At 42.0% G+C, this 21,873-nt stretch overlaps 2 protein-coding genes across 8 annotated transcripts in view; both read left to right on the top strand.

Annotated features, from left to right (window-relative positions):
* The window catches only part of grk4 (G protein-coupled receptor kinase 4), a 58,010-nt gene extending 45,681 nt beyond the window's left edge, over nt 1-12,329 (top strand). The window contains exons 10-16 of one of the 2 annotated variants that reach the window (XM_063219613.1): nt 243-280; nt 635-724; nt 1,023-1,231; nt 5,770-5,907; nt 6,223-6,360; nt 7,516-7,696; nt 8,792-12,329. In XM_063219613.1, coding sequence (XP_063075683.1) covers nt 243-280; nt 635-724; nt 1,023-1,231; nt 5,770-5,907; nt 6,223-6,360; nt 7,516-7,695 — 793 coding nt within the window. In that variant the 3' untranslated portion in view covers nt 7,696; nt 8,792-12,329. The remainder of the gene's footprint in view (nt 1-242; nt 281-634; nt 725-1,022; nt 1,232-5,769; nt 5,908-6,222; nt 6,361-7,515; nt 7,697-8,791) is intronic. The other variant, XM_063219612.1, reaches the window with a different exon arrangement.
* Nucleotides 12,330-16,310: 3,981 nt separating this feature from the next.
* htt (huntingtin) overlaps nt 16,311-21,873 on the top strand; it is a 56,256-nt gene continuing 50,693 nt past the window's right edge. For 3 of the 6 annotated variants that reach the window (XM_063219615.1, XM_063219619.1, XM_063219618.1), the window contains exons 1-6: nt 16,311-16,712; nt 18,279-18,362; nt 18,751-18,871; nt 19,139-19,198; nt 19,488-19,567; nt 20,107-20,245. In XM_063219615.1, the coding sequence (XP_063075685.1) occupies nt 16,615-16,712; nt 18,279-18,362; nt 18,751-18,871; nt 19,139-19,198; nt 19,488-19,567; nt 20,107-20,245 (582 nt within the window). In that variant the 5' untranslated portion in view covers nt 16,311-16,614. Of the gene's footprint in view, nt 16,713-18,278; nt 18,363-18,737; nt 18,872-19,138; nt 19,199-19,487; nt 19,568-20,106; nt 20,246-21,873 lie in introns of all 6 variants that reach the window. The other 3 variants (XM_063219614.1, XM_063219616.1, XM_063219617.1) reach the window with 1 other exon arrangement.

Consider the following 21,873-nt stretch of genomic DNA (forward strand, 5'->3'; position numbering starts at 1 on the left):
ATATTCTTTGAAATAAGATATTCATGATTATTTCACGGATCTTATCCCAAGTTAACAATTCTAGCCCAAGTCCACATAATAACAATAATTTTACCTTTCATAACTTACAACACGTAATTTCAATATCCTTATATGACCTGTGCATATGAAGAAACTGACCATAAAGCCAACTTGACTTGAACTTGTGAAAACTATGACCATAATACTGAAACCAATCAAAAATTGTTTTTATTCTCCTGCAGAGATTTGAAGCCTGAAAATATCCTCTTGGATGACCGTGGTAAGACCATCCCTATATAACCTCTCCTGTGTCAAATTCTCCATTGGGTTTTGTGTCTTTACTTTGTATTTGTTGGCTTCCGTGCCTCGATCAACATCAGATATACGTCAGCGGCAGAAATTTCCAATACTAACAGGCTAGCTAAACTGCACCTTATTCAACATCTGAACACCTGTGGATTTTGTTCGACCAAATCCACCAAAGTAGCTCTTGGGGCAGGATGATGCATGGAATGTGATGTTTACTGTACGGGTAAATTGACCTGCTGTGTGTGTGTGTCTGTGTCTGTGTCTGTGTCTGTGTCTGTGTCTGTGTCTGTGTCTGTGCGTGTGTGTGTCTCTCCACTGCTCTCAGGGCACATCCGGATTTCCGACCTGGGCCTGGCTGTCCAGATTCCTGAGGGAGAGACGATAAGGGGCCGTGTGGGCACAGTGGGCTACATGGGTGAGGGTCACTTAAAGGCTGAACATTTTGGTGTTCAACATGGCTGCTAGTGAGGATGTAAACATCAACTACCATGTTTTAGACTCGAATCCCTAATACAATGAAACATGTATAGTAAACATGTACAGTAAAAAAAACTTTCGGAAGTTGGCCTTCAGTACATTTTTTTTTTGTACAATACTGCTGTTAGCTTAGTTCTCTGTAGTGATTTTCAGTTTCAACTGTACATGTAACTGTTTTTATTTTTCATGTTCACCACAACTATTACATCGTACTGCTGCTTTTCTCCTTTGGACAGCTCCGGAGGTGATCCAGAATGAAAGCTACACCGTCAGCCCGGACTGGTGGGGGCTGGGCTGCCTGATTTTCGAAATGATCCAGGGCCAGTCTCCATTCCGCCGCCGCAAGGAGCGTGTGAAGCGCGAAGAGGTGGATCGGCGAGTGCGTGACGACCAAGAGGAATACTCAGACAAGTTCTCAGAGGAGGCGAAGGACATCTGTCGAAAGGTGACCTTTGCATAGATCTTACAAAATGTCAACAATCACTGTATCAATCACATAAAACGGTATTAAACACGATTAACTTGAACTCCCTATGGCGCATAGTCCCTTTGCATAGTTGAACTCCCTGCAGCGCATGTGCTGGTGGTTACACACTAGGGCGGTAAAGCGTCGCGGAACGGCCACGATTTTTACCGGCGTCGGTGAAAATAAATTGAAACATATCTGTCCTTACACACCAACTGGCGATAGTCGGGCGTTGGCCGTTTGAACAGGACTGGCAGCGCACGTCGACGCTGTCAGTGTGAAAGGCAGAGTAGAACACACCGGCCGAAACTAAGCAGAAAGACCGCGTTCGTCCGCGTCCGTTCCGTTTGGTTTGGTATGTTTGACGCCTAAGGCAAATCAAACACCAATGTCATGACCCACCATTGTGTCTTACCTGCTCTCCCTCTATTGACTGGTAAGTGGTGTCAGTGAATGTACAAATTCATGTGAAAATGGTAGGAGCCACCAATTCCAGTGGATGAGAGGATTGGAATCTGTCCCAAACAGTTTCATGTTCCGAGAAAAAAACATCATAAAAATTGAATTGTCAGACCACGAGAGAGCTAAATTTGAAGTTGGTTCCCAAAATATATGACAAGTATTTTGTTGTTGTGAAAAACCTCAGTGACCCGCTCTCATACAAACATAAAAGGCCAGCATACCAGACCAATCGTTTTTATCAGTGTAGCTGATCTGTGACCCTGCCATCACATGTGACAAATAGCCCCATTGATGTTTAATTTTTTTGTTGTTCACGTCAGTTATCTCACAATGTGGCTGTGGCTTACACACACATACACACAAAAAAACTTGTCCTGTAACTACCCCTCTCTCCCCTCCCCTCTCTAACTACCTCTCTCTCGGTCGGTCACTCACTCACTCACTCACTCACTCACTCACTCACTCACTCACTCACTCACTCACTCACTCACTCACTCACTCACTCACTCACTCACTCACTCACTCACTCACTCACTCACTCACACGCACACACGCACACACGCACACACGCACACACACACACACACGTGCGTGTGTGCGTGTATTTGCTTGTGAGTGCGAGCATGTTTATGTGCGCGCATGCAAGCAGAGTTGGGGTTAATGCCTCTGTACAGTGCCCCGTGTAACAACATGGAATATTTTGACCTTGGGTTCAGCTCAACAAAAGTCTCCCAGTGGGATAGCCTCTGACTTTCTAGTGATTTTTACAGATTGTATCGCAAGATTGATATCATCCCAGACTGAGAATAGAATAATAATGAGAGAGAGAGAGAGAGAGAGAGAGAGAGAGAGAGAGAGAGAGAGAGAGAGAGAGACAGAGAGAGAGAGAGAGAGAGAGAGAGAGAGAGAGAGAGAGAGAGATCTATTACAGTCAAACGTGTGTGTGAGTGTCAGTGTATGAGAGAGCGAGAGGGAGGGAGAGAAATGAGGATGGCCTAGCATTTTGCTGGATGGTGCAAGTTGGTGCCATTTTTTTACTAACAGAGATTCAAAGGCAAAAAAGTTACTTAAAACTTAATAACAAGTGATTCAAGCAGACGTTCTATTATGAATTAAGAGAATCTTTGATTCAAGTATGCTTCACCAAACATTCCATTCCCTGATAACGTCTTAATTGCTAACTTCTCAAACGTCTTTTGCTTATGGGCTTTTTTACTGTTTTGTATAACTCGGCCTGTTCAGTGTGATTGAAGGGGTATCGAAAAGGCACAAACTACCCATTTCAGATTCACCCACAGCATTTGAAATGGATTCGGGTTTAGGCTCAACTAAGAGGCCAAATACAGTATTTCATTGCCAGTTTTCCCTTTTCCTTTGAAACTCAATTCTCTGAACCGTTGTCTTGTTGCCTGACCCACACTCATCTCAATCAAAGGCTCAACTCCGTGATGGACTATGCAACATTCTTTTGAACTCTTATTTTGACAGGCCACAGAATTAATGGTTTCCTTCATTGCATGTGTAGCAATCCAGGCCCTTGGGCAGAAAAGCACTCCCAGACCGTCTCTCCCTTCCATGAATGTGATATGAGTTTCATTTGGTTGTTGAGACATGCGCTATTTAAACCTAATGCGGCTATCAGTGTGTGTAAATCTCGAGTTGCATGTTTCACTTTGATTTCGGCGGGTTTATGTTTGTGCTGGAGGGAACGTGTTGAGCTAAAATTGAACGCTCTGCATTTAAGTACACTGATGGAAGTAAACTTTGTTCGAGCTGTATTTTTTCACTTTCCCTAGACAGTTATTCTCACACATCTTTGCTTCTGTTGACATGATTATTCTGTGTGAAAAGTAAAGAAGTTCAACATAGATTGATATTTCACAACATCGCACTTCATCGTCACACACTATTGCTTGTTCCAGCAAGGCGCTCTAATGCCTAAAGCTGTTTTCACACTTAAAAGGTTTTGGATGATGATGGTGCTTTGTTGTCCAAATGACATCATCATGCGCAACATCCTGTCTCCGACACCCTCAACAATGGAATGCGAGCCAGCGCGTTCCCCCTTCCCCGAGAGTCCCCAGTCCTGGAATGAGTCATTCGTTGCATTTTTGCAAGACCTATGGCTCAATCGCAATGTCAGCTTCTCTGGTTTTTCTTGACTAATATCACTTGGTTTAGGTGACATATCCCAACAAACTTATAAACCGAACAATACATACGTGTAGAAAGACAATCAACAATGTAAAAAAGCACTGAAGAATATCATAAAAAAATATTTGACTTCAATGGTGGTTTCCTACTCATTCATAGAGCTACAGTTACTTTCATAACCAGCACTGTGTGCACATATGTGTGGTAATGCCTTAGCGCACCAGCAGCATAGTGTGAATTGGTGACTGGAATACAAATCTGCCAGGAAGCACAGTGGGGTTGGTGGTAGTAAATGAGGTCGTTGAGGCACTTTTCTTTGCAGATCATCTCTAAATCATTTAAGTTGTACGACTGTAGCTTGGCAAATTGGAGCTTCTGTTCCCTTCACAGAATTATTATAGGGTTAATGTTTGGAAACTGTCTAGGCCACTTCATGACCTTAATGTGCTTCTGCTTGAGCTACTCCTTCGTTGCTTGGACTGTATGTTATGGATTATTATCATATTGAGAGGCCAATCCATGACCCACCTTCAGTCTAGTGGTGGTGGGAAAGAGGTTGGCATTCAGCATTGTACGTTTACATGTCTCCCTCCATCCATTTCTTGACGATGTGAAGTTGTCCTGTGTCTTGGCCAGACAAACAACCTCAAAACATAATGTTACCACTTTCATGTATGATGGGTTAGAGAAGGAGAAGGTGTTGTTCTTGGGATCATAGGCAGCATTTCTCTTCCTCCAAATACATCGAGTTGTATTAATGCCAAACAGTTTGATTTTGGTGTCATCTGATTCCAGCACCTCCCAATCATATCCTAATCCAGTTTGATATTCATTGGCAAACCTCAGGTGAGCCTGAACAGGTTCCTTCCGAAGCAGGGGTACCATACATGCACTGCAGGATTTTAATCTGCTGTGGTATTAAGTGTTTCCAATAGTTGTCTTAGTGATTGAGGTCCCAGCTGCCTTGAGATAATTTCGTAGCTCATCCCATACAGTTTTAAGGTGCTTTATCTCTTTTTTTCTGGTTATTAAATTCCCACAAGGTCAAATCTTGTATGGAACCACAGACAGGTCTAAGATTGATGATTGATGATCATTTTGTATGTTCCAAAATTGGGAAGAAATGCACCAACAGTTTGCTCCTTAATATCCAGGAGCGTTGTTGAGTTCTATAATCTTGTCCCTGACATCATTTGACAGCTTTTTGGTCATTCCCATGTTGGCGAGTTTAGTTTGATTGATTGACTGATTCTATGGACTGATTCTGCAGATTCAATGTGTCTTTTGTGCAGGTTACTATTAACAAGTGTGTTCAATTCAGATAACAAGTTGATTGGAAGTGCAATTTGATCTGCGGGATCAGAACTCTTAATGGTTGGCAGGGGATCAAATACTTATTTCCCTCAATGAAATATAAATCAATTAATATATATTCTTTAGAGTTAATTTCTGGATTTTCTTTTTGATATTCTGTCTCTCCATATTAGAATACATATTATCATTAACATTAGAGACTGATCATGTCTTTATTAGTGGGCAAACCAACAAAATCAGCAAGGGATCAAATACTTATTCTCCTCACTGTATATTTCGCTTCCAGTAATGTTGTAGAAGATCCATGCTTTTCCACAACATCAGCCTGCCTAGCCATTAGTAGTTGCTTACTCTAAATTTATTAGAAAACCAAAGCGAGTCGCTGGGTGACTCTTCTGTTGTATCCCCACTGGGTAACACATCTGCTCAAGCAGGCAACCCATTGAAGACATTCTAACAAGCTCCACTCTCAACAATACCAGCCATGTGAAACGTTTTTTTTACAGCGTGTGTGCTTTCCCACCGTATTTCCTGTTTTGGTCAATGTGTGTGTGTTTTTTTTTTTCTTCTTCTTTTTTTCACCACAGCTGCTAGCAAAGGACCCCAAGGAGCGTCTGGGTTGCCAAGGTGGGGGTGGCACGGAGGTGAAGCAGCACACCATTTTCAGGAACGTCAACTTCAAGAGGTTGGAGGCCAACATGCTGGACCCGCCCTTCTGCCCTGATGTGAGCCAGTACACTGAATTATTTCTAATAGTCCTTTCCACTGGCATTTTAGTTTTTTCCACAGAATCTTTAATCAGTGAAAATGAAAAACTGTATCATTGATTTATATATTTTGTAGACTGGATGGTACGCTGCACTGAACATTTCTCTCATATATCAGAGCCTAATATATGTCTGTAAAAAAAGAAGCTTTGAAAATAAATTGTAAATCTGAGTACCGTACCGTAGAAAAAACTTTCCTGCAAGATTTATTTCCTGGAGGAACTGCTTTTAATGTGTTTTTTTTTGTTATGTCTGGTTTGCTGCACATTTCAGCCCAGAGCAGTCTACTGCAAGGATGTCCTGGACATTGAACAGTTCTCCACTGTCAAAGGCGTCAACCTCGACACAACGGATGATGATTTCTACCACAAGTTTGTCACAGGGAGTGTCTCCATCCCATGGCAGAATGAGGTATTGCAACTGCTGGAACAGTACATTCATTGTATTTAAAGGAACAGTCCACAAATGAAGTGTAGCAATTGAAGTCTATAGGAGCAAACAAAACATCACCAAATGTACTTATAAACTGCTTTAAAATGAATGTAAAATCACCAAAGTGCTTTAATCCTGTCTTGTGATCAATTGATGCTAATGCTCCCATTACTTCTAGTGATTATGCCAAGATATGCTAATAATTCTGATAGCAATGAATCTAAGTACTGAAAACACTGAGAAGAAAATGATATGCACATTCATGAATAATGCTTGGAAATACTGGAAATATGTGTAAATCAAAAAAGGGTGGACTGTTCCTTAAACAGTCAGTTTCACTTTCTTTAAATATGCACACACGCACACACTCATGCGTGCACACACATACACCTGCACGCCTGCACACACACACACACACACACACACACACACACACACACACACACACACACACACACACACACACACACACACACACACACACACACACACACACACACACACACACACATACGCATGCACATTACAGTAGATGAGGTCACGATGGTATATGCTGAGATACAGTATTTGAAACTAAAACTACATGACTCAGTCCTTGTTCGATTTATTGGCTGTGTGGTGGGAATTTCATCTGGAAGTATTTGTTGCAAAGGTGTGTACTCGCTAGCATATCCATATCACATGTACAATGATTTTGTGTGTTGGCATGCTTACAGTATTTTTTTTTTTGGTAAACGCTGTAGGGATGCACCGATACCGATACTGGTATCGGTATCGGCACCCGATACTGCTCATTATACCTGTACTCGTACTCGTCAAGCACTTTGCCGATACCAGGACGATACTGCTATTACACATAACAATGTAAAATCTTGTCACGTTCTGTGGACTTGAAAGCAGCATGGAAAAAAGCGCCACCTCATACATTTACTAACATTTAAATCTACATGGAAATGGAACATAAAAATATCACAGGTGGAAAAAAACAAGACCATGCATTTATTTCATTGTATTTTGGTGGTATAAGGTATCGGTACTCGGTATCGGCAAGTACACACATTAATGTACTCGTACTTGTATCGGTTTTCAAAAAAGTGGTATCGGTGCATCCCTAAAACGCTGTCCTCTTGGCAGATGATCGAGATGGAATGCTTCAAGGAGATCAACGTGTATGAGCTGGACGGCATCCTGTGCTCCGACCTGGACATCAACAGGCCCAACCCGCCGCCAAAGAGAGGCTTCTTCTACCGGCTGTTCAGGAGAGAGGCAAGTGCTAGTGCTGCGCCGGCCACAGTGCGTGGGGGAGGGGGTTAAGGTATTTCTCTTTCTGCCTTTCTCTTCTCTTCTCCACATCAGCCCACCACTCCGTCCGCACCGCACGCCTCCAGTCCCTCGGGCATGCCCTCTGTGTGTTGCCATGTCGAAGACACACCACCACCACCACCATGGGTCATGACCATCATTCCCTCACCGCAACAGTATACATATTACATACATTCATAGGGCTGGGCGATAGGACTATAGACGTATATCGCTATCGTGATGGGAAATGGTCTAATTGTGCCATTTCTCCTCGTTTCTATCGTGATAAACCAATTTTATTCATTATTACAGCGAATATACAATTTAGTATAAATCAACAACATTTCGTGTTGTCACTTTACGCTCTCAGTTCATGTAACTGTAAAATGAAGAATAGAAAGATGAATTTCAAAGAAACATATTTTTTGTGACACATCACAAAGAAAATAATTTAAAACAGACGTAATTGTGGTATATTGTGATATGTGTATGGTTATCATGATATAAAGTAATCCATATCGTGATCTAGTTTTTTATATTCCATATCGTCCAGCACTATATAGTATGCTTCCCTGTCTCTGTCCTCCTGACGCGTTTCCTCCCTGTAATCTTCACAAGCCAGGCTCATGCATTCGCTCTCCTCCAGGGCGCTCCCATGGACACTCCATAACCACACAGCTTCCTGGAGGAAGCACACGGCGGCACCTGGCATCATGCATTTCATCAACATTAGATATCCATAGAGGGAATTTCTCCTCTTGTTTTCGTTCTCATCTTCTCATTGCTTGCTTGTATTTTTGTGAAGTCTGTTCATTGAACCACTCGCTAGGTTTTAACAGTTTCTCTCTGTCTCTGTCTCTGTCTCTGTCTCTGTCTCTGTATCTCTCTCTCTCTCTCTCTCTCTCTCCCCCTCTCTCTCTCTCTCTCTCTCTCTCTCTCTCTCTCTCTCTCTCTCTCTCTCTCTCTCTCTCTCTCTCTCTCTCTCTCTGACTCTCACACGTCCTCACACTACCTTGTTTTGTATCTGTGTGTTTGTGTGTGAGATGTCATCAAAGCTGCTAGTTTGTTGCCCTTCCTCACAGTGCGTGTGTGTGTCTCTGTTCCACAGGTGTGTTTTAAGAGTGGCTACAGTGAAGAGGAGGAGGAGCCCTCACGACTTTGAACCACTCCCCTTGCCCTCGCTCCACCCCCATTGGTCAGCTGCCAGTCACAACGCAGATCTTACAAACTCCATGAATGTTAAAACTAACTGTATTTATGAATTGTAACAAAAGTGTATTATAATTCAAGAAAAAAATATGAGTTTAAAGATTTTGTACATTTGTACTTGAATTATGTCTAGATGTATATTTTCACTAAAGGTTGTATTGTACAAAAGCCATATGAGTACCACTTGAATGCATACACAGCATTGTTTTCTTTTATTATTTTGGAATGAGTATGAACATGTGTATTTAAGGATTTTTTTTAATGAAGCACAGTATGGTATTCATTGACCTTTTTTGTGTTCATTTTCCAAGGTAGCATCTGGCCTTTTGTTTGTATGGCCTTTTCGTCTGCATTGCTTTTAATTCATGTATAGTTTTTTTTTCTCTGACATTTGCCTGCATCAAGCTGCAAGTTGATTTGCCAATTAAGCCCAAATGGGTCAGATGTAATGTGTCAAAAGACTCTTTTCCACTGCCGGTTTTCTGGTAGGCCTACAGCTCGACACAGCGGGACTCGGCCGCCACTTGCTTTTCGAATAGACACGATACAGCTCAATCGTAAAGCAAAAAGTGGCAGCCGTGTCGCGCTGTGTCGAGCTGTTAGTTCTACCAGAAAAACTGTGGTGGAAAAGCGGCAAAAATGGCCAATAGACTTTAAGGGAGTAAAGGCGTAGACATCAGTATAGGTCATAGAACTAGTGCTTTGCCATCTTGGCCGAACGTCTATTTTCAGTAGGTGTTTACTACAACTTACAGAAGCTTGAAATCTTGTTTCTTTTTACTCTCTTTTCCCTTGTTCTTTTTTTTTTCAAAGCTGGCCTCACTGTTACAATCATTGTCATTTGTAGAAAGCGTTGGTGGCTTATACTCTTGTCAGGTAAGATTGCAGGTCACTGCTTATGTGCAGGACTGGAGAGATAACATGCCTCAGTTTTAAAGGACCATTGCCAGTACCTTTCTGCTCTGGTAGCTAAGGTTGAGGAAAGAAAGGCATCATTCAAGTCAAGTAGAGTGTGATGTTGCATGGTTGGCAAAACAAGACTTACGTTTGGATGTAAGGTTAAGGCACGCAGTTTGACAACCATGCACATTGCAATAGTACAAACTGTCTTTGGACACTGCACAGTGAAATATTAGGTTGTATACATCTTTTTGAGACTTTTGATGATCCTCTTGAATTTAACATTCCAAATATCCACAGATATGCGTAAGGGTACTTAGGATGAGTGTCTTTTGTGTATGTGAGCGCGTGCCAGTTTAAACACTGACGCAAGAATGTCCATGCCTTAAATTTAAACCTGAAGATCTGTCACTGATTAGATCTTTCCTGTGCATATTCTCGCTATACTTCAGAAAAGAGCAACACAGTTGTTTATTTACAGATCATTGTGCATTGATTGTTGCCATGATGCATGATATACAGATATCAGAGATAATCTAGTTAAACATTTATATTGTGTATTTTGTGATTTCATCCTACACACATTAGCCAAAAACTCATGCTATGCACATTTAGTTACGCAACATGTCTTGACTACCTTTTAAGAAATATTTATGGGCCATTTCTGAGACCGTTTACTTTCATTTACCAGCACGAGAGGCACATGTGCTTTATGACTCTTATCTTATTTACTCCTTATCCAGGCTACTCTGAGGCAAACCACCCACATATTCCCCATACATTATTTCAGAACATCAATCATTTATCATATTAGTTTTTTACCCATCATGTAGCCTGTTTATAAATCAGGGTCTAAGAAGCTTGGCACACTCTGAATGGCATATGTGATTACATATCAGTAGGTTTTTGTTTTTTTACTTGGCACCATATAACCATTCTTCCTTTTGTAGGTTTCTTCCCTCTTTCTCTTATTCTCAAAGTCCTGTCATGTGAATTAAGTAGTATTGGATATAAAGCCCTGTGTCAGCAAGTTGAGCATATATTCACCATGGTAGAGACTCAGCAACACATTATCCTCAATATGCCCTGCATCTCTCTCACACATCCGCTAGTCCGAATAATGCATTTGGCGTTTATATTAAAAGTGTAGTGAGGAATCATGAAAAGTTGTCCTCCTTTTTTATGCAATGTCTCATACTCAAGTGAATGAGCTGAGTCAACCTGCCACCCCCATACCAAAACACTTGTTTATTTTAGTGGTTCAAATGTAGGTTTGAAGGTGACGCTTCTTCTTGGACAGGATGTTGACATATAGCTTTTGCTCACCAGCAGAACTGCTCGGAGCAAAGCTTAACTGACTTGGTTTCAATGTTTTTTGTTTGTTTAGTTGTTCTTTCAAACTGTATATGTATTATAATTTTAATGCTGTGAAAAATCAGAGACTTTTATAACATTTTCTTTCTTCCTCTAGTTTAATCATGTGTGCATGTTGTACTGTATTAATGCCAACCAACTTAGGATGGCACACCCCTTACATTGTGGGGTCCTCCACTCTCCTGCTTGTAAATAAAACCTGGGGGTTGATGGAGACAGTTGGTCTAGACTAGAGTAAGCTGTCAAAAGAGTGCTTGAAAGCTTTCCTCTCACTGATAATGCACGTCTTCTCCCCTGGAGTCTTTGCTAGGCTCCTGAATCACATTCAAAGGCCACATGTGCATTTGTTTCTGTGAAAATCTCTATGTGCTCTCAACGTTCATAGATATTTTTGTTGCTTTTAAGAGGGGCACTGTGTGATTGCTAGATGGAAGTGTGTTTGTGTGTGTGTGTTTGTGTGTGTATGAGTGTGTGTTTGTGTGTGTGTGTTTGTGTGTGTATGAGTGTGTGTGTGCGCGTGTGCATTCCTGTGTGTGATTGGACAAATAATACAGCAATTCAATTTCATGTGAAGTTCATTAGAGACACGATTGAGCTTTAAGATGGATTCAACCATTGTGGTGTACAGCATTCCATATTTACACCTATTTAGTACTAAATGCTGCTCTATACTGCTGCTCAGCTGCTTACCCCTCCACTGTCTGCAGGGTGGCCTGACTTGCCTGTCAAACATTATTCTACTTCCAATGTCATGTCATTCAGGATGCTGTATTAAACCCCGTCTTTTACTTCTGTGCATTTACAATACGTTCAAAATACACATAAAATTCATTATTGCATTACAGAGATGAGAATAGCTCTCAGGATTTTCTTTGTGTTGTTTTTCTCGACTTCCATCAAAGTTTAATGTCTCAACAAAGGGAATAATAGCGTCACTGTTTATGAGAACACATGAAAGTTTAGCCTTTTCAACACATGTGCCAATTATCACTCTGTACTCGTCATATCTTTTTTCCATTCCAACAGCACACATCAGCTTACTTTTTTGTTTCAACACTTTGTCAGCAAGGAAGTCTGGCTTTGTACATGTTTGAATGTGTGCACAAAGTGTATTTTAATGTCTGCTAAAAATGAAGATGATGATAATAAAAAAGTTGAATTTATCAAGCATGTATTGGTTGTACAATTCAGGTTCCTTGTCTGTTAACAAATATCTGGTGCCAACATATCAGAACTGTTGGTTGATATACCCATATCTTCACAAGGGAGGCGGTTGGGTTTTTATTTTGTAGTTGTACAGTAATGTCACAACCACTGCAGTCAATGTAATTCTTGTTCTATCACTGGGTGTTGTACCATATCTGACATTTGTAATTATTAAATAATACACTGCCGTTTGTACAAAAGGAAAACAAGAACACTGTCTTTATTTCCTATTGATGTACAATATGTCTTGGTGGAGGGTTGAAAACATTCCTTTTCTGTTGATTTCAGTGACAATATTCAATAGGCTAGTAGTAGCAGTGTAGGCAATATATGGCCACGCAGTCAGAGACTTGACTGGAATGAAATTGCAAAAAAATTATTTGGTTGGCTGCCATTAAAAATTGGGAAAGGTGACTTTGAATTTATTTGATTTGATTTCAGATGTTACAAGCGAGAAATCAAGTCTTTAAAAAATATATATATATTTCCTTAAGGCTTTTTGCCTTTATTTCTGACAGGACAGTGGAGGAGAGACAGGGAAGGATTGCCAAATGACCCGGGCGAGAAGCGAACCCGTTAGGCCACGGCAGGGCCAGAAATCAACAGTCTTCAAGACAGAAAAGAAACCCCACTTAATACATCTGAAAAGGAGTGGAACAAAGCATGGCTTACTCCCACCCCTATGCAATCAAAATATAACACAAATTGCGTAATACGCACCGCCGTGTAGGCCTAATGCCGAACTGTGCCATACAAGTTACGCATGCCTATGCATCCATAGTCGCCAAGAAAAAAACTAACTAAAAAAAAAACACAGAAAGAAACAACAAAACATTCCAACATGTTTTCATTTATGTAACACTGGAGTACTGTCAGTTCACAGTATATTTTCTTGAATTGATGCATACTTTGGCATTGTTTTCACAAAATGTGACTCAAAATCTAAACACATTTTTGCTTTATTTATTACTGAAATACTTTGTATGTATTTGATGTGTGGTTCCCAGTTTATTTTATCATCAATTATTATCCCAAGAAATTTAGTTTCAGAAACTCTCACACTATTCACTCCTTCAATTAAAATAGGCTACAAGCCTTTGTATCCCTTTTACAGTTTCCAAACAACATCAACATCATTTTGTATTCGTCTAAGTTTAATGATAATTTATTGTAATCAAACCACACCTTATAGCCTACTTCACATAGAAACTACACAGAAAATGTGGCATAATTATAATTAACCAATGTTTATGATTTTGAGGTCATAAGGAGACGTATCAGAATTGCAGCGCTTTATAATAGATTTGAAGTTCACTGTCCACCTCCAGATCTGAGTTGCTAAGTGGCACTAAGGGGGGCCAACTCATAGGCTAAGTGGAGCCCTGCCCTGGTGACGGGTCCACTTCTCCCCACACCCTGCCCGGCGCAAGGTACCCCAATGATGGGACATCCTGAATGTGTACATATGATCCCTAAAGGAGAAGACAGTGTGCGATGGAGTGACCACCAGCACTGGAATTCTTCGCTCTGCACTAACAGAAAAGAAACACCACTGGCCCTAAAGGAGACTTGGACACACCCACCATCAGGGGACTTCAGAGTGGAATGCAAGAAATTCAGTGTCCCGCCGTTGGCTTGGACACGCTGTGAAAGTGCAGTCCCCTTTTGTAGAGTTTCATCTGAAACAAATGTGGTTCAAGTTATCAGTAATCTCGGTCTCCTCTGTGTGATAACCAACAAAGATTTAAGATGCCAAAAATAATTTCTTAAAAACCAGCAGAATTCAGAGTGAAAAGGAACCAGTCTAAACCAATCACTATTTGTCCTGAAAACTTAAAGTAAATGCTTTCATCCAATCTGAATACCAAGAAAGTAGGTACATCTTGCCATTTAAGTTCTTTCCCTTTGTGGTGTATCTACCTAGCCTCCAGGGCGCTGTATTATGGTAATGAGATGTAGAATTACATGCATACGCCAGAGGCCAGATCAAGAATGAATGAAGTAAAGTGAAGTTCATGTACGTTTCTGCTCTGTGCTTTATTTACAATTATTACTTAATACAGCACCCTTAGGGTATATAGGAAGTTTTGACCATTCATCCAAAAGCACATTGATGAGGTCACACACACTTGTGGTCCAGAAGGCCTGGCTCTAAGTCTCCGCTCTAACTCATCACAAAGGTGTTCTATTGGGTTCAGGTTAGGACCAGGCCAGTCAAGTTCGTCCATACCCAACTCTGCCTGTCATCCATGACCATGTCTTTATGGACCTTGCTTAGTGCACTGGTGCAGTCATGTTGCAAGAGGAAGGGGCCCGCTCCAAACTGTTCCCACAAGGTTAGGAGCATGGAATTGTCCAAAATGTTTTAGTATCCTGCATTCAGTGTTCCTTTTACTTGAGCTAAGGGATGAAGCCCCAACTCCCAACTAAAAACAACCACACCTCATTCCTCCTCTTCCTCTAAATTTCACCCTAATTTTCACCATGATTCCTCCACCACCAAAATTTCACACTCGGCCATGGAAACCTATTCCATGAAGCAGGGGTGGATTAAGAAATTATGCCCCCCTGGGCCAGACACTGTCTTGGCCTCCCAACCATGCACCTTAACCCTGCTAATCGGACATGCTAAGAGAACTATACAGTGCTCACGATACACTTCGGTTTTTTTATGCAATAGAGTGGGGCAGAAGTATATACGTCAGTGTGTGCTCAGAGGAACGGCAACACAGTTTCGGCAGGGGGTGCAGTTGGTGGGTGGAGAATTTGTGTAGGGGGGTGTGGGGGCATTATGCATTATTCAAATTGTGCATTTTTTAGATGCAATATCCTGCATTCTAGTCAATTTTAGGTCAAGGAATGGCAAATCCCATCTCACTCACTCCCTCAGATTTGAGATGTTGAGATGACAAAATTAATGTCACATGGCCACGCATGTGATGCTATGCTGAGATTACTACCCATCAGTCATAACTGAAAGCCCAAAAGCATAATTTTAAATACCAAATCCACCAAACAGTAGGTATAAGTACACACAACACAATCAAATTTGTAGCAACCACAATCAATGGTAGCAACTCATGAACTCAAATAATTGGAAAGATGATTATTGCAAAGGTGGTTTTGAAGGCCGGTTTGGGTCGTGGCCATGGGGCCAAGCCGGCCTGGCCCCTTGGGGCCTCTGGCCCTTTGGCCCCCTTGGGCGCCCCACCCTCAGACCTTACCTGGCCTATGGGACAATACCAGTTTATTGTACACTATATTGGCTGGCACATGAAGCACCTTAGAAAGATTATTATTGCACTGGTGGTTTTGAAGGCTGGTTTGGGTCATGGCTGTGGGGCTAAGTTGGCCTGGCCCCTTGGGGTGGGCACGTGCATTAATCCACACCTGCCATGAAGCTCTCTGTACTTGGACTAATCTGAAGGTCACATGAAATTTGGAGCTCATATATTGACTGTGCAGAAAGTAAACCACCTCTTTGCACTTTGCGCATCAGCATCTGCTGAGCCCGCTCTGTCAGTTTACGTGGCCTACTTCGTGGTTGAGTTGCTGTCATTCCCAAACTCTTCAATTTCTTACACTGACTTATTACTGTATCATTGATTTGTTATAATAAAGCTGACAGTTGAACGTGGAATAGGAGCGACGAAATTTCATGACAGTATTTTACCCCGTCTTTGCGCATAGGCAATTTGAACGAGACGGGACGTTCTGACGGAATGCAGGACTACAGACAGGGCTTTGATATTGTGTTTTGTTCTGGGGTTCGGCAACGTGACGCTTAAAAACAAAATCCCCGAACTTCTGTCTTAGATCCAATCCTGGTTCAAGCGAGATAAAATCGCACTTCCATTGCGCCTTTTATTTGTCAATCACACCCACTGTTCCCTGATTGGACGAGGCTTATCGCGCTGCCTCCCAAGCTGTCACAACACTTCCTAGTGAGGCTGAAGGGACGCATCACCAGAGATGGCTTTTAGAAGTCGAATGGTACATCATTAACGAACACTGTATTTCATGAAGATATTGGTGGCAAGTAAAAAGTTCTAGCGACTAAAGAAGACGGGAGCGGTGGACGGAAGCCGTCGCAAGCGGTGTCTGTCACGTGCGACGCGCTACGGCCGCCTGCTTCCTTGCAGCATTTTATCGTCCCTGCAGCTTATGCTAGCGTGCTAGCTATAGCTCATTTGTAAATATTAGCCAGATAGCTAACGTTAGCGACATCTGGTCCTGTTAAAAATGGCCACCATGGAGAAACTGATGAAAGCCTTTGAGTCTCTCAAGTCATTCCAGCAACAACAAGGACCACCGTCGGCTGAAGAGCTCGTGCAGAAACAGTAAGTCAAGTCATTGCTGATTGCGCCTCAGTCAAGCAGGTAGCACTGGCTGGTTGAAGTTTCTGCGGCATTTAGGCACTTGATTAGCTCGATTGTCCAAAGCAATCATTTCCAAAGGAGTTACTCACATCGCTTAGATCCTTTGTCATATGATGCGTATCAGAAACATTCCTCCCAGTGACGGCTGTTAAGTCACGAGCACACGGTGTTTATTGTTGACAAACATTACAGCGAGTTGTATGGCAAAGGTTAGCTAGTTAGCTTTATTACAACCTGGCTAACTAGCTGATATGCATTGCACCTTTCAAATCCCGTTGTCCTTTAGTTCTGTCTCACCGATGTTAGCCCGTCGACTGCAGAGACAGAGTCGAGCCTGCCATCTGACATGTTACTTTCGGAGCTGTTGTTAACATTTCTGACGCACTCAGGATTTTAATTGAACAATGACGTAATGCATCGGGTCGGGCAGCTCTGCGGTTTATTTGATAGCTAGCATACATAAGTCGTATTTCAGTTTGTTTTGACAGTCCGATATGACCTGCACTTGTCATTTCATCATTTAACGACCTGAACAGACTACCTGTCAAAACAAGACTATTGTCGCAGTCATGGGTGTACCATAATTCTAGGCCTAGTGCTACTTTGATTCTACAAGTGCACAGCAATCATGCCCTTGAAAATGATGGTAGTGTTGTGGTTTGGTTACACTGTACGTCAATTTGTCTCTCTACATTACTGACTTCACTTCAGGCACCTCCTCTTTGTGTGGTGTTTTTTTTTTTTTTTTTTTTTAAATCCATCTGGGTTTTCACGTGATGTCTTGAAAACCTCAACACCTTTGTGCGAAACAATGTGGCTGTTAATTGTGAAGCAATCAGTCCTTTACTAATGTGATAGAAATTATTGCTATTGGACGCTTTCATATGCAATGTTTTCCATATCTTACTAGTGAAACAGCAGTAAAACATCACCAACATCGTATATTATTTAGGCCTATTTGATACCAGTGTTCAGAGGTTTTCAGAGGAATACATTATCATGATTTAGTTATCTCTCTTAAAGCATTGTGGATCCATTGTAAAAGCAATTTGTACCACTGCTCCTGTGCTATATGTTAGGAGTGAGAGCCTAATTGTTGGCAACTGTGTTTTGAGTTCATGTAACCAATACACTACAAAAAAGTCGGGAGCTCATCCATAGCAGGTGTTCACATTTCATCTGAGATTCATGTGTATCCATTTTGTAGCTCTCACATTAGCCTGGGAAGAAATTCTGAAGCCACCGTGACGTCTCTCTGTCTTTGTATTTTCTATTTGCAGAAAATGGATTTGATCAAAGATTTTTCAACTTGGGCTTAATGCTTGTTGAGAGACACTGGCCTTAAAGTCACCAACTCTCTCTGAAAGTTGTCACAGCAAAGAAAGTTGATAGACATATTTATTTAATGTACTTAATTGTATGATAACCTTGTAAGTGATTTGGGCAGCAGACTTAAGACGACTACTTCATTTTGCTCTTTCTTATTACAGTCTAATCAAAGTAAACATTCTTTGTCTGTCTCTCAAGGAAAAAAGATCTTGCTACCACCAAAAAGGATCGGGTGACCCACTGTCTGACGATATGTGAAAATATTGTGGCACAGTCTCTAAGGTATGGCATTTATTAGCAGAACCGAATGGGAGAGAGATAATGTGGTTACTGAGTGTGTGCTTGTCAAGTTCAACACACGGTCATTCAAATAAAATACCTGATTATTGTTTAATTTGTATGCAAGGTATATTTATGTAGTTAATGTGAATTGATAAAGAATAATAGATATATGAGCTCACACTAGCCATTTGTGTCCACCTTGTCTACATAGAACAATAGCCTTTTATGTCATCCCCAGTGAAACCTGATAAAAACCTCAACATGCATAACAGTGAAGACAGATGCTTTTGGGGTCCTCAGTGGTTGTAGCTGGCCCTTTACATCTTCAGCATTTGTAGAGTGACTAGAGCCCCTCTCTTGTTTTTGCCCCCCATGGTGCTGGGATCAGAACCTCACCAGAGTTCCAGAAGCTGCTGGGCATTGCCATGGAGATGTTCCTGCTGTGCACTGACGACAAGGAGTCTGATGTCAGGATGGTGGCGGACGAGTGCCTCAACAAAATCATCAAAGTGAGAGAATGTTACATGCCATTCCAATGTCACGCTGCACTGAAATGTGCAGTGTTTATGTAGACTACAATCAGATATAATCATGAGCTCTGAGACAAAGAATCCATGTGAGGCTTCCCCACGCTGGACTATTAAGAAAAACACAACCAGAATAATGCACAGCGATTAGATGCTGAGTTTGTGGTTTCAGATTCTTGTCTTCATCAATGTGCTCTGCGAGGTCCTGTGACCCTCATGCTATTGTGTGAAATTTCTCATGTCTCTCAGGCATTGATGGACTCCAACTTGCCCAGGCTGCAGCTGGAGCTGTACAAGGAAATCAAGAAGGTGAGAGAATCCCATCACAAGGTTTGGAATGAAATGATTGTCAATGATGGCACTCTGCAACCTCATTTTACACCTCATGTTTTTCTTTCACTTCAGACCTGTAAACATGTCTGAAGTAAAATGTTACTATAACATATGACACAATGAACATCATACATCTATTATTTTACACCGTAAAGAATAATTACCCAGTCGATCAACCAGGTCATAATCATCATGACTGGAACGAAACATTCAGCCATAAGCTTTCATTTGACCTATAAATACTTTGGGTTTTCCTCTCCTGCAGAACGGTGCCTCCCGGAGTCTGCGTGCTGCCTTGTGGAGGTTCGCCGAGCTGGCCCATCTCATCCGGCCACAGAAGTGCAGGTGTGTATTCTCCAGCTGCTGGGAGCGGGTCCAAGCATCACGTCCTGTGGAGACACTTAGGGCCTCTGCACACCGGCTCCGACAAAGTGCGGCGCACTTTTGCTTCCGACAGAATTCGGACCCCCAAACCCAATTTCACTCGAACATTGCATTGATAGTCAATGGGCGGCGCCGACAAAATAGAACTTGTCTCTAATTGCTATCCGACATCGGAGAATGTCCGCGGACATCGGCGCCATTGTGAGTGGTTCTATTGAAAACAATGGAATCGAAATTTAGCTGAGCAGTGCTCAGCACTTTGTCGCAGCCGGTGTGCGGAAGCCCTTCCATGTGGGGAGGGTTAGCCTGCCCTGCCGTGGCCCTACTGTACATAGTGAGACAGGACTGTTGAGAAAAGGAAACAGTGATGGCAGTCTCTGACAGTGAGAGGAAGAACGACTGCTTCTCCATGTTGTTTTTGTCTTTCCTTTTGTTGTGCCCATCATAGCTTCATCATCTTTGTCTTTTGGTGCCTCATTCCTACTGTCTCCCTCTTGCAGACCCTATCTAGTGAATCTTCTACCCTGCTTGACACGAATCGCAAAGCGGCAAGAGGAAACGGTTCAAGAAACGTTAGCCGCCGCTATACCCAAGATTATGTCTGCCCTGGGCCATTTTGCCAATGACGGAGAGATCAAGGTGAGGCTGCTTTGCTTTGTTTGCATGGCCAATTGCTGGTGTAGGTAATTGATCTTTTTTTCATATGTTGTGTGAGGATGAACAGTATGCAAAGCCAATGAATCAGCTTACACTAATTGTGTCAGTACATTAAGTGCATTCATTTTCCTTCCTCATATTGCACATTACCATGCTGGTGTGTAAGGGACCGTTCGTTATTTATTTTTGGGGTCACCGGAAGAAAATAGGGGAGGGTCGTGTCATTTTTTTCATTGCTGTGGGGAGGGTCATCAAAGTTTTTTAAGCTCGCTAGGGGAGGGTCATCCAAAAATGTTTGTCCCATTTATTACAAAAAGCATTTCAAAGTAGCCTTGTTTGTTGTATGTTTCAATGCAACATAGCCTCAGAAACGGCCCTTTCGCTAAGCAGCGTTGGTCAATCAACGTCAAAAATAAGGCAGGATAAGGCTAATTCTTAATTCTCCCTAGGGGAGGGTCATGCATTTTTTGACGGCGTCGCGGGGAGGGTCATCAAAGTTTTGAAGCTCGCTAGGGGAGGGTCATGCAAAATTTGACGATCAAAGGTGGTCATCTTCCGACGACCCCGAAAATAAATAACGAACAGTCCCTAAGAGGGGTTATGCTAGAAAAAACCTGAGGACATGGTGTGCTCCAAATGGTGTTTCCATTTTCCTGTGTGACTGGTGTGTCCCATGTAATCTGTGCTAATTGCCCGATTCGATGGAGGATCGTACAGTATTGAAAGCTGCTGCGGGGGCTCTTTGCACTAACCTGAAAGTTGCACCTCTGGTGTATCGTTTTCAGTTGCCCATAGGTTTACATCATGGGCTAAATATAGAATATGATGTTGGCCAGTGTGATTGAATTATCCATGACGTTCCTGCCCCCTACCACACTCTGACCAATCCACACGCGTGCGCGCACACACGGTGGCAAATGCAGTCCTGCACAACCAATATGAATATGCCCTCTGGAGAAGCAACACCCTCTTCCTCAATGAGTAAACCTGCATTGTTTGGTCTTACACACACACACACACACACACACACACACACACACTATGCTTCATCCCACACATGTCAATGGGGAAGCAGGTGAGTGCTGTGCTGTGAGCAGTTCGGTTCTGTGCTAGTTCTCTCAACTGATGCTGATCCCTGATGAGGTTTTGGCGAGCTTGTTGTCCGTGTCATTCTGTGGTGCATTTATACTTGCAATACAGTGTATTTTACCACGAGAGGGTATTGTTTGTAAGCTTACATGTACAATCTAGCAGTATTACACAAAAACTGCTGATCAGATTTGGGCACAACATTCATAAAAATAGCACAACCTGTCATTAATAGTCTGATTAACCCTAATAATGCCACAATCTTATATTTTGTATGTGTAAGATATAGCCCTGCCATATCCATTGCAATCTACAATAAAAGTCTGCAGTTCAGGTGTTTATTGTGTCCGGCGCCACTTGCAGTGCATTTAGTTTGCTGACTTGAGTGTAAGTTCATCTCGGTCATTGGCATATTTCAGTGATTTGTGAGATCCTACAAATAGTGAGGCATTAATGTATTAAGAAGTAGAGCCCTCTGCTAACAAACCACACTTATTCCCTGTTTTTTCTCTCTGTTGTGC

The sequence above is a fragment of the Engraulis encrasicolus genome, chromosome 16, assembly GCF_034702125.1.
Source record: "Engraulis encrasicolus isolate BLACKSEA-1 chromosome 16, IST_EnEncr_1.0, whole genome shotgun sequence".
NCBI lineage: Eukaryota > Metazoa > Chordata > Actinopteri > Clupeiformes > Engraulidae > Engraulis > Engraulis encrasicolus.